Genomic DNA, 13,930 nt, shown 5'->3' with positions numbered 1-13,930 from the left:
CACCAGATGTACTGCGGCGTGTACGACATTCATTACGCCAGAGATTGCAATTGTGTGCAGCAAATGATGGTCACCGCATTGAACATCTATTGGCCTGACATGTCGGGACACACTATATTCCACTCCGTAATTGAAAACGGAAACCACGTGTGTACGTGTACCTCACCCCTCATGGTAATATACAAGTGCGTCAGTGAAAAAGACCAATAAAAAGATGTTAGCATGTGGACGGAATGTGCTGTCCCAGTCTCTTCTGTACCTAAGGTCCATCACCGTTCCCTTTGGATCCCTACGTAATTCGGTGCTCTCCGATACACACGATCGAACAGCGGAGGAGTGGTACTCAAGCGTCAACTTCAGGTTACAATATCTCCGGATGTAATTAACATTTTACAATGCAACAAACGGCACTGATTACGTATTTGTTTATATGTTCAGATGTGCTAACAAAACTAACGGGGTTCCATTTAAAAAAAACGTAGGTTTGTGTTAAAAAACATACTTCCGTGCATTTTTTGTGGTTTGTATTAACGAATTACACTAGCCCCTCTTCTCACGTTCGGTCTGTGGAATCGGTTCGTCAGTATTTGATGTCGTTTACGAAATATATTCACCGGTAATGTTAGGTGACTCACCCTGTATATATAATTAAATTTTCGATTCCTCAAACTAGCCACCCTTTGCTTTCATCACTGCCTCGCACACTCTCGGCATGCGCTGCGTCAGTTTCGTCAAGGTTTCAGTTGGAATTAATCTCAATTCTTGCTGCAGGACGTCCCACAATTGTGACCCTCTCATGATTTCCCGTTTCCGGATCCTTCTGTCCAATTCATCACACAGCAGCTCCATTGGATTACAATGAGGGGATTGGGGCGGCCATTCCGTGTTTTTCAATATTTTACGAACATCTAGAGACTTCAGATAGTTCTGAAACAAGTGAGACGTATGTTTCGGGTCGTTGTCTTGCTGCAAGACAAACCCTTTCCTAATCGGACGCAAACCAGATGTCTTAGTATGTCACTGGAGATTGGCATGATAATCCTTTCGGTTGATTTTTCCATCTATTTTCACCAAATCTCCTACCTTATTCCCTCCAAAGGATTCCCATACCATCACAGAACCCCCTCCATGCTTTACAGTTGGAATTACGCTCTGAGCATTCAAGCGTTCATGGGGTAAACGGCGTACAAATTGACGGCGTTTACTTCCAAGTATTTCGAACTCGGATTCATCAGTGAATAAGACTCTTTCCCAATCCCCCGCTATCCAATGTTGGTGTGTCCTAGCCCACTGAAGCCTTTTCTTTTTGTTAACAGGCGGCAACAGTGGTTGCTACATAACCTCTGAGGTTGTTGTCTGCCAGGCGTCGTATCACTGTTGACTCACTCACCGGTGTATCCCTCGTTGCGTTTCATTCAGCAGTCAATTCACGGACAGTTTTTAATCTGTTACGTTTACTGGTCGCTATCAAACACTTTCCCTGGCGTTCTGATGTTTTCCTGGGTGTTCCTGAGCGAGGACGATCTCCGTAGGAGCCTGTTTCTCGATGCCGGTATATGGTTTTGACAACTCCGCTGATCTAAGTCATCGGTTTCTGTGCTATTTGTCGGACACCATTGCCTTCTGGGTACAAAGTGATTATCATTGCCCGTGATTCCTTATGAACCTGGCCCTTTTGGGCCATTTTCAATTACTTTCGCGCCGAGTTGTACCTTTATGCAAAGGCAACTACAAGTGAACAGAAATGTAAAGATCGTACCTCTACATAGCCATGCGGTCTACTCGCGGCACCTGGCGTGTTTACAACTGCTTGGACAGGTAACGTCGGTTTACATAAAACGGAGCAATACTAGCATGTTGCAATATGTATGTATATGTACAATAACTAAGTGTACAATACTGTACGTGTCATTACTAACCGTTATTTGAGCTTGCTATTCCGTATTCTAACCAATAGCTCATATAGATCACTTCCATCTTGCTCTCTTGTAATACGCAGCATGGTGTTTCCAAACTTATGGAGGGCAGTGTATATTTTTCACTTCCTTGGAAAAGAATTTGTAACGTTTCCCGTATACTACACGTACTCGTTTTTATACAGGGAATAGGCAAAATAGCATGAATAGCGGTAGTAATGGGATGTTTTTATTTGACAGTCAACAATGCAGGTAAGGCACGAGCCGCACTGGACTGTGCGTGTTCAGTACGGACTAGGCACCAGTGCAGGTTGTTTGCGAGTAGTCCGCACTTCGTATTTGCATTCAGAGACCGAGGCTGACGTGCAATGAAAGACCTAACAGAGTTCCAAAGAGGACAGATTGTGGGAGCCAGAATAGCTGGAGCATCAGTAACCTAGACAGCCAACTCACTGAATCTTTCAAGATCGACTGTTCCGACAGTCATGACAGCCTATACAAAACATGGAAAGACATCATCGTATACACGTAGTAGTGGGCGCAAATCAAAACTAAATGACAGAGATCCTAGTACGTTAACACCAATTGTGTCAAAACGACGGCGGCCAAACGGACTGTAGAGCTCAATAGCCATCTTCGAGATCCCTTATCTATCGACACTGTCCGCCGAGAACTCCATAAAGCGAATGTTCATGGACGAGCCGCTATACGAAAACCATCAGTGACAACAACCAACGTAAAGAAGCGTAAAACAGAGTGTCAGGAGCATAAATCCTGGGTAGCGTTCTCGTTTCCCACGCCCAGGTTCCCGGGTTCGATTCCCGGCGGGGTCAGGGATTTTCTCTGCCTCGTGATGACTGGGGGTTGTGTGTTGTCCTTAGGTTAGTTACGTTTAATTAGTTCTGAGTTCTAGGGGACTGATTACCATAGATGTTAAGTCCCATAGTGCTCAGAGCCATTTGAACCATAAATCCTGGACAGCTGTTCACTGGAAACTCGTCATACAGTCCGAAGAGTCAACTTTTTCGTCATTTCCAACACCGGCCGGGTTTACGTCTGGAGAACGCCGAAAGAAGCCTACAATCCTGATAGCTTGATTCCAGCTGTTAAGCACGGAGGTGCAAGTGTGATGGTGTGGACAGCCATATCACGGTATTTTGCTGGTCCCATCATTACACTCAAAGGCCTCGTTACAGCCAACGATTATGTGAACATTTTAGGTAATCAGGTGGATCTCGCGATTCAAACGTTGTTCCCCAACAATGATGCCATATTTCAGGACGATAATGCACCCATTCACACAGCCAGGACAGTACAGTGGTGGTATGAGGAGCATGCAACTGCAGTGCAACCTTTTTGCCTGGTTAGCACAGTCCCTGGACTTGAACGTTAAGGAACCCTTGTGGGCGGTATTGGAGCGCAGACTCCAGAGCAGATTTACGCCTCCCTTGTGACTACAGGAGTCAGAAGAGGTTCTGATCGATGAATGGCATAACACTCCACTGGAGACTATACAATCAAATGGTTCAAATGGGTCTGGGCACTATGAGACTTAACATCTGAGGTCATCAGTCCCCTACAACTTAGAACTACTTAAACCTAACTAACCTAAGGACATCACACACATCCATGCCCGAGGCTGGATTCGAAGCTACGACCGTAGCTGTCGCGCAGTTCCAGACTCAAGCGCCTAGAACCGCTCGGCCACAGCGGCCGGCGACTATACAATCATCATATGCCAGTATTCCGAGAAGAATCTCAGCTGTATCACTGGCAAAAGGGGGTCCAACCCCTTATTAATAAACTATTCCCAAGTACACTACTGGCCATTAAAATTGCTGCACCAAGAAGAAATGCAGATGATAAACCGGTACTCATTGGACAAATATATTATACAAGAACTGACATGTGATTACATTTCCACACAATTTAGGTGCGTACATCCTGGGAAATCAGTACCCAGAACGACCACCTATGGCCGTATTAACGGCCTTGATACGCCTGGGCATTGGGTCAGACAGAGCTTGGATGGAGTGTACAGGTACAGCTGCCCATGCAGCTTCAACACGCTACCACAGTTCATCAAGAGTAGTGACTGGTGTATTGTGACGAGCCAGTTGCTCGGCCACCATTGACGAGACGTTTTCAATTGGTGAGAGATCTGGAGAATGTGCTGGCCATGGCAGCAGTCGAATATTTTCTGTATCCAGAAAGGCCCGCACAGGGCATGCAACATGCGGTCGTGCATTGTCCTGGTGAAATGTAGGGTTTCGCAGGGATCGAACGTAGAGCCACGGGTCGTAATACATCTGAAATGTAACGTCCACTGTTCAAAGAGCCGCCAATGCGAACAAGAGGTGACCGAGACGTGTAACCAGTGGCACCCCATACCATCACGCCATGTGATACGCCAGTATGGCGATGATGAATACACGCTTCCAATGTGCGTTCACCGGAACGACGGCAAAGACGAATGCGACCATCATAATTCTGTAAACAGAACCTGGATTCATCCGAAAAAATGACGTTTTGCCATTCGTGCAGCCAGGTTCGTCGTTGAGTACACCATCGCAGATGCTCCTGACTGTGATGCAGCGTCAAGGGTAACCGCAGCCACGGTCTCCGAGCTGATAGTGCATGCTGCTGCAAACGACGTCGAACTGTTGGTGCAGATGGTTGTTATCTTGCAAACGTCCCCATCTGTTGACTCAGGGATCGAGACGTGGCTGCACGATCCGCTACAGCCGTGCGGATAAGATGCTTCTCATCTCGACTGCTAGTGATACGAGGCCGTTGGGATCCAGTACGGCGTTCCGTATTACCCTCCTGAACCCACCGACTCCATATTCTGCTAACAGTCATTCGATCTCGACCAAGGCGAGCAGCAATGTCGCGAGACGATAAACCGTAATCGCGATAGGCTACAATCTGATCTTTATCAAAGTCGGAAACGCGATGGTACGCATTTCTCCTCCTTACACGAGGCATCGCAACAACGTTTCACCAGGCAACGCCGGTCAACTGCTGTTTGTGTATGAGAAATCGGTTGTAAACTTTCCTCATGTCAGCACGTTGTTGGTGGCGCCACCGGCGCCAACCTTGTGTGAATGCTCTGAAAAGCTAATCATTTGCATATCACAGCATCCTCCTCCTGTCGGTTAAATTTCGCGTCTGTAGCACGTCATCTTCGTGGTGTAGCACTTTTAATGGCCAGTAGTGTAAGTAGAGGTGTTCACATTAATTTGCCTATCCCCTGTATCTTTAGATATAATGTGTGGCGATGGCCTGTGAGTGATACCGTTCGATATTTGAGTTTCATGTAAGAAACAGGTGATGGACAAATTTCGTTCTATACATCGACACTTGCATGCGTGTAGAGTTAATACGAGATTCTGCACGCTACCTGCGGTGGCTTCGGAGACTCTGCAGGGCCGCGGAGCTGCGGCGGCAGTGGCGGCTGCAGCTGCAGCTGCTGGGGCTGCCTCTGCGGCTGCTGGGGCTGTTGCTGCAGCTGCTGCATCTGCTGCAGCTGCTGCTGGAAGCGCGCGTACGGCTCCTCGACGCCGGTGAAGTACTGCGGGAAGCGCCGCCTGGCCTGGTCCAGGCTGAGCGGCTGGTGCGGGGACAGCAGCTGGTTGCTGACGCCCACCGTGGCCACCGACTGCTGGCCCGACTTGGCCGCCACCGGGTACGAGAAGAACGTGAAGGGGCTGCCCGCCGCCCCGGGGGCGGCGCCGCCCTGCGCCACCACGCTGCCCGGGAACGCCGTCGAGGTCGTCGCCGCCCCTGCCGGCAACACACGACCGCCCCTCAGCTGCTGCTGCATCTACATCTACATCTACATGACTACTCCGCAATTCACATTCAAGTGCTTGGCAGAGGGTCCGTCGAACCACAATCGTACTATCTCTCTACCATTCCACTCCCGAACAGCGCGCAGGAAAAACGAACACCTAAACCTTTCTGTTCGAGCTCTGATTTTTCTTATTTTATTTTCATGATCATTCCTACCTAAGTAGGTTGGGCTCAACAAAATATTTTCGCATTCGGAAGAGAAAGTTGGTGACTGAAATTTCGTAAATACACTCCTGGAAATGGAAAAAAGAACACATTGACACCGGTGTGTCAGACCCACCATACTTGCTCCGGACACTGCGAGAGGGCTGTACAAGCAATGATCACACGCACGGCACAGCGGACACACCAGGAACTGCGGTGTTGGCCGTCGAATGGCGCTAGCTGCGCAGCATTTGTGCACCGCCGCCGTCAGTGTCAGCCAGTTTGCCGTGGCATACGGAGCTCCATCGCAGTCTTTAACACTGGTAGCATGCCGCGACAGCGTGGACGTGAACCGTATGTGCAGTTGACGGACTTTGAGCGAGGGCGTATAGTGGGCATGCGGGAGGCCGGGTGGACGTACCGCCGAATTACTCAACACGTGGGGCGTGAGGTCTCCACAGTACATCGATGTTGTCGCCAGTGGTCGGCGGAAGGTGCACGTGCCCGTCGACCTGGGACCGGACCGCAGCGACGCACGGATGCACGCCAAGACCGTAGGATCCTACGCAGTGCCGTAGGGGACCGCACCGCCACTTCCCAGCAAATTAGGGACACTGTTGCTCCTGGGGTATCGGCGAGGACCATTCGCCACCGTCTCCATGAAGCTGGGCTACGGTCCCGCACACCGTTAGGTCGTCTTCCGCTCACGCCCCAACATCGTGCAGCCCGCCTCCAGTGGTGTCGCGACAGGCGTGAATGGAGGGACGAATGGAGACGTGTCGTCTTCAGCGATGAGAGTCGCTTCTGCCTTGGTGCCAATGATGGTCGTATGCGTGTTTGGCGCCGTGCAGGTGAGCGCCACAATCAGGACTGCATACGACCGAGGCACACAGGGCCAACACCCGGCATCATGGTGTGGGGAGCGATCTCCTACACTGGCCATACACCACTGGTGATCGTCGAGGAGACACTGAATAGTGCACGGTACAACCAAACCGTCATCGAACCCATCGTTCTACCATTCGTAGACCGGCAAGGGAACTTGCTGTTCCAACAGGACAATGCACGTCCGCATGTATCCCGTGCCACCCAACGTGCTCTAGAAGGTGTAAGTCAACTACCCTGGCCAGCAAGATCTCCGGATCTGTCCCCCATTGAGCATGTTTGGGACTGGATGAAGCGTCGTCTCACGCGGTCTGCACGTCCAGCACGAACGCTGGTCCAACTGAGGCGCCAGGTGGAAATGGCATGGCAAGCCGTTCCACAGGACTACATCCAGCATCTCTACGATCGTCTCCATGGGAGAATAGCAGCCTGCATTGCTGCGAAAGGTGGATATACACTGTACTAGTGCCGACATTGTGCATGCTCTGTTGCCTGTGTCTATGTGCCTGTGGTGCTGTCAGTGTGATCATGTGATGTATCTGACCCCAGGAATGTGTCAATAAAGTTTCCCCTTCCTGGGACAATGAATTCACGGTGTTCTTATTTCAATTTCCAGGAGTGTAGATCTCGCCGCGACGAAAAACGTCTTTGCTTTAATGACTTCCATCCCAACTCGCGTATCATATCTGCCACACTTTCTCCCCTATTACGTGATAATACAAAACGAGCTGCCCTTTTTTGCACCCTTTCGATGTCCTCCGTCAATCCCACCTGGTAAGGATCCCACACCGCACAGCAATATTCTTACAGAGGACGAACGAGTGCAGTGTAAGCTGTCTCTTTAGTGGACTTGTTGCATCTTCTAAGTGTCCTGTCAATGAAACGCAACCTTTGGCTCGCCTTCCTCACAATATTATCTATGTGGTCTTTCCAACTGAAGTTGTTCGTAATTTTAACACCCAGGTACTTAGTTGAATTGACAGCCTTGAGAATTGTACTATTTATCGAGTAATCGAATTCCAACGGATTTCTTTTGGAACTCATGTGGATCGCCTCACACTTTTCGTTATTTAGCGTCAACTGCCACCTGCCACACCATACAGCAATCTCTTCTAAATCGCTTCGCAACTGATACTGGTCTTCGGATGACCTTACTAGACGGTAAATTACAGCATCATCTGCGAACAACCTAAGAGAACTGCTCAGATTGTCACCCAGGTCATTTATATAGATCAGGAACAGCACAGGTCCCAGGACGCTTCCCTGCGGAACACCTGATATCACTTCAGTTTTACTCGTTGATTTGCCTTCTATTACTACGAACTGCGACCTCCCTGACAGGAAATCACGAATCCAGTCGCACAACTGAGACGATACCCCGTAGGCCCGCAGCTTGATTAGAAGTCGCTTGTGAGGAACGGTGTCAAAAGCTGTCCGGAAATCTAGAAATACGGAATCAGCTTGAGATCCCCTGTCGATAGCGGCCATTACTTCGTGCGAATAAAGAGCTAGCTGCGTTGCACAAGAACGATATTTTCTGAAACCATGCTGCCTAGTCTCCCTCAAGGCTGAACCCCCGCTACTGCTTCGCTTCGCAGTTAAGTTACGAATTACTACTCTCCATAATATTTCAAATTTATTGTAGCAGTGTAGATCACAAGGGACGTTTTCTGAAAAGCGACTTCATTCAGCGGTTCCTGCTCCATGCACAGCCATTGTTCGTCAATATGGGTGATGGTCATGCGATGATCGAAACTGGCGCCTTTTAACAAACGTGCCTTGCGATCTAGACTGTTTTATAATTAATTTCTCATCTACTGTGTGCATAGTGGTCCCCCTCCTGGCTCCGGCGTGGAGTTCCGTCAAGGACACCTGTCTGAATTTGGGGCTCCCAATGAGCAGCATTTTCTTGTTCTCCTCACGAGTTTGTGGAAAACTGGCCATGGAACCAACAGGCGAGCCATCCTTTCTTTCCACCGCATTACTCTCCAAACATTTCTTCATGTGGTTCTCCACGAGAATGCTCAAGAGATCCGTCATACTGTGCTTGACAAGTTGTTGTTGTTGTTGTGGTCTTCAGTCCTGAGACTGGTTTGATGCAGCTGTCCATGCTACTCTATCCTGTGCAAGCTTCATCTCGCGGTACCTACTGCAACCTACATCCTTCTCAATCTGCTTAGTGTATTCATCTCTTGGTGCCTGACAAGAAGGGGAAAAAATCCTGCCAAGGCATAGCGAGATGCCAATGTTTGTACACTCGCAAACCAGGGCCTTTACGTAAATGATTAGTCACTGTGACGAACACAGACATGCCATGTAGCGTTATCCGTAATTGACGAAGTTCGAGGAAGAGGACAGCATTAGTGTTAATGTCTCGTCGACAACAAGATCATTTGCAGACGGAGCGGAAGCTCGTATTAGGGAAGGATGGGGAAGGAAGTTGGCCGTGCTCTTTCAAAGAAACCACCCTCCCATTTACCTGGAGCGATTCAGGGAAATCACGGAGACCCCAAATCAGGATGGCCGGACGGGGGTTTGAACAGTCGTCCCCCCCGTATGCGAGTCCAGTGTGCCAACCACTCCGCCAGGTCGCTCGGCACAGAGTTTGACAGGGACCCCATCGTGGGTGTGAATTTGGTACCCTGGACGCATTGTGCAGTATCCATATTTGTGGGTCATTCGGCTGTGACAGTGGCCCGATGTTGGTCTGCACCAGAAGGTAAAGGCAGGCACACTGGCCGACTAGATTCATGCTGACCGTGTTTGGCCAATACAACGAAGGATCACTGTATTGTGCACGAAGCACAACGGAACCGCTTCACGTCTGTGCCTGCCATCTGTGAACAAGTAAGGGACTCCGTGTAGCATTCTGTGCCATTCAACACCATTGGTCAGACACTAGCAGCAGCTGGAGTATTGAATTACCATCCAGTTCATTGGCTGCTGTGAATACTACAGCACAAATGGGTGTGTCTTGAGTGGTGCTGTGACCAGAAAGCCTGGACTGATGAAGAATGGCGCTGCATTGCGTTCAGCGATAAATGGCAGTTCCACGTTGCCCTGCATGTCCATCGTCAGCCATGCTACTTCTAGTATTATGGTGTGGGAGACCATCAGGCATGAGTTCAGGTCACTGGTTGAGGAACCTCTGATGGCAGTACAATATGTGACAGACATCCTGCATCCTGCTGTGTTACTCCTCATTTGAGAGCGTCGTGGTGCCATTTTTTAACTACGATACTGGTCCATTAATAGCACATGTGCCTGTGAACTGTCAGCATATTGTTGAGTTACTCCCACGGCCAGCAACTACCCAGATATGTCCCAAACAGAACCTGTGTGGGACCAGCTCAGAGGTCAACTTCGTTCTATTGCGGGCATCCATGACGTCGAGGACCAGTTACGAAAGTCGTGGAGCATTTTGCCCATGAGAGGGTGCAGTGGCGTCATAACGCCCTTCTGCACCGAATCAATGCATGCCCTCAAGCCACAAGTTGGTACAATGTCGTACTGATAAGTGGCCTCAATCTGCCAAGCGCTTTATATACAGGGAGTTTGTAAATTAAACATTTCTGGAAGGTCACTATCAACAGGCGTCAAGTAATGTATGAAATGCATGTTTGACCATCAGCTGTTTTTATTTGAAACCCAAATATCAACTGGTTTCTGTCTTGGACCATCTTCACAGATAAGGCCTAAGATGGTTTAAGCCACCACCTTACATCTGTCATTACTTAAATAATGAGCATGTTATGAATATCAGTATAGGACACAAGACTTTTAGAAGCAAACATACTAATGCTAAATGTACACGAAGCAGTACTGAAAAGAAGATTTAGTATTAGTATGTTTGCTTCTAAAAGTCTTGTGTCCTATGTTGATATTCATGACATGCTCCACACAGTATTTAAGTAATGAAAAATGTAATGCCTTGGCTTAAACCATTTTAACCCTTATCCGTGAAGGTGGTCCAAGGCTAAAATCGGTTGATATTTGGGTTTAAAATAAAAACAGCTGATAGTCAAACATGCATTTTATACAGTTTATAAACTAGTCACTACACTGCGTTCAGGGCTGTATCAAACATTTGTGTCAGTTATCTACCTTTTTCAAAGTTGAAGGTTACTTTTGCATGACTAACTTATAAATCCTCTATATCTGACTCGATCTTGTAATCACTGAAATAACATCAAGTCCATGAACTTCCATTCCATTTGCTGCTCACCTTTCGCTGCTTCACGTTCTTCGTCACGATATGTATTATGGCAATATAACGACTAATCACACTAGTGTGTAGAATGTACGAGTCTGGTGACATAACATCTGATTTTCGGAAAACTATCACCCACACTATTCAGAAGACTGCAAGAGCTGACAAGTGCGAGAATTGTCGCACAATCAGCTTAAGAGCTCATGCATCCAAGTTGCTGACAAGAATAATATACAGAAGAACTGAAAAGAAAACTGAGGATGTGCTAGATGACAATCAGTTTGGCTTTAGGAAAGATAAAGGCACGAGAGAGAGGCAATTCTGACGTGGCAACTGATAATGGAAACAAGACTAAAGAAAAACCAAGACCCGTTCATAGAGTTAGATCATGTAAAATGGAGCAAGATGTTCGAAATTCTGAGAAAAGTATGTGTAAGCTATAGGGAGAGACGAATAATATACAATATGTACAAGAGCCAAGAGCGAATAATGAGAACGGATGATCAAGAACGAAGTGCTCGGATTAAAAAGGGTAAAATGGAAATGAACGTATGACATCGTTGGCCGAGACGACAACGCAACACCCAGTCCCCGAGCGGAGAAAATCTCCAACCCAGTCGAGAATAGAACCTGGGACCGATTGCATGGGAGGCGAGCACGTTACTTCCCACGTAAGCAGTCGGACATTAAAAAGGGTGTAAGACGGGGATGTAGACTTTCGCCCCTACTGTTCAATCTGTACACGGAAGAAGCGATGATTGAAATAAAAGAAAGGTTCAGGAGTGCAATTAAAACTCAAGGTGAAAGGATATCAATGATACGATTCCCTGGTGACATTATTAACCTGAGTGAAAGCGAATGACAATTACTCGATCTTCTGAATGGAATGAACAATCTAATCAGTGAAGAATATGGGCTGAGAGTAAATCGAAGAAAGACGAAGTTATAGGTAGCAAAAATCAGAACAGGATTTATGGTCACGAAGTAGTTGACGTTAAGGAAATCTGTTACCCAGGCCGGAAAATAACTAATGACGGATGGAGCAAGGAGGAATTCAAAAGTAGACTAATAATGGCCAAAAAAGCATTCTTGGCCTAGAGAAGTCTACTGGCTTCAAACATAGGCCTTAAATTGAGACAGAAATTTCTGAGAATGTACGTGTGCAGCACGGTGAAACATGGACTGTGGGAAAGCCGGAACAGAAGAGAATCGAAGCACTTGAGATGTGGTGCTGCAGACGAATGTTGAAACTTAGGTGGACTGCTACGGTAAGGAATGAGGTGGTTCTGTGTAGAATTGGAGAGAAAAGAAACATGTGGAAAACACTGATAAGGAGAAGGGACAGGATGATAAGGCATCTGTTAAGCCATGAGGGAATGATTTCCATGGTACTGGAGGGAGCGGTAGAGGGCAAAAACTGTAGAGGAAGACAGAGATTGGAATACGTCAAGCAAATAATTGAGGACGTAGGTTGCAAGTGCTGCTCTGAGATGAAGCGGTTGGCGCAGGAGAGAAATTCGTGGTGGGCCGCATCAAACCAGTCAGAAGACTGGTGACCCAAAAAAAGTATTATCCTACCAGGAGAGCGGAAATAATTGTTTGTAGCAATGATATCGTCCCCTGACGTTCAGTTAATTCTTGGTGATCAAACCTGTTACAGCACAATGGGACAGCTGAAGTTGGATACGTGTCTTACACTAGTAATCGGCAGCAAATAGTTAGTTGGCAGCGCCAGGCTTTCGATTGGTGTCGTGTCGAGGTAGTAGCACAGTCTAACTCTAACATAACAGTCGCGACACTTCGCCTCGATTTTGTTGCCTACAGTGCCAGCAGCGCCCCAAGCGGCCGGTAGATTGAACTGTGAGTTCGGCGTGATCGTGAAAGCGAATAGTGATTGTTTATTTTGATTTATACAATGGTTTTTATCATCGGGGGCGTTTGTAGCCACAACTGTCTTTTTTTTAGGTTTCCTAAGCATCCTGAGAGGTATATACCATCATGTTACTAACTGTATCGTCAGGATACAAACTATATGTGTTTAAACGATGAATGTTTAGTTTTAGGAGCAGAAAATGGGTAGTTAATAGCAGACGAGAAGACCTTATTAAGAAAGACCCAGTTTACCTGCATAATAATATTAGGGTTTGTTCGCTACATTTCGAACGAAACCAGTTCATGAACGCAGACAATAACAAACTCGTTTGGAATGCAGTACCCACACTGTTTGACATCCCAAATAAGCCACCTCAACTGATGATGAAGAAGAAACTGCCACAAAGATTCGACAGTCAATCTAAAGCTGTAAAACAGTCCTATGACACAGAAGCAGCCAGTTCAACTCTCCATGTATCAGTGCCAGATTCGTGTGAATCATCAACACAGACCTGCTTTGATGATGAAGTGGTTAGATTAAGTGCAGCTGTTCGTATCTTACAAAAGCGTGTGAAGTGTCAGAATGTGCAGATCGCTAGACTTCGAGCGAAACTATTACGGGACAAGGAAAGTGCCTACAGACAGATTGTTTGAAAATTATTCAAATATTTGGTTTCTCGTGAAATGTAATGTAATCAGCTCATTATAATGTTTTCAGCATATTTCTCCCACTATTTGGCAGTTGCTTGTCTCACTTAGAATAGTATAAAGATGAAGGTCGTACTTGTGGCAACAGGCGACAATGACAAACGCAGTAGGCCTACAGAACAATAAACGAGCTGTCGATCGGTACTGCATGCAGAGGTACATGCTTCTTACATGTGAATCTGTGTGTTTATATTCTTTTGATATCAATGTGGTAAGCTGCAATTCTGTCGAATGTCACAAGGGTTTCTTCACGAATGTGTTGTAGCTTGCCACTCTATTCATGGTTTTTGTCCATACTTGCGCATATTTTAGAATCAGTTTTAGAAACGTATATGCCTTC

The 13,930-nt window shown here is 47.1% G+C and overlaps 1 protein-coding gene across 1 annotated transcript in view; it reads right to left on the bottom strand.

Moving 5' to 3' along the window:
- LOC126424863 (uncharacterized) overlaps positions 1-13,930 on the bottom strand; it is an 85,929-nt gene that overhangs the window by 27,149 nt on the left and 44,850 nt on the right. Inside the window, exon 4 of the mRNA XM_050087678.1 lies at positions 5,320-5,702. Within this exon, the coding sequence (XP_049943635.1) occupies positions 5,320-5,702 (383 nt within the window). The remainder of the gene's footprint in view (positions 1-5,319; positions 5,703-13,930) is intronic.

Source organism: Schistocerca serialis, chromosome 10, assembly GCF_023864345.2.
Source record: "Schistocerca serialis cubense isolate TAMUIC-IGC-003099 chromosome 10, iqSchSeri2.2, whole genome shotgun sequence".
In the NCBI taxonomy this organism is placed as follows: Eukaryota; Metazoa; Arthropoda; class Insecta; order Orthoptera; family Acrididae; genus Schistocerca; species Schistocerca serialis.
This window is presented reverse-complemented; position numbering and strand designations above follow the sequence as displayed.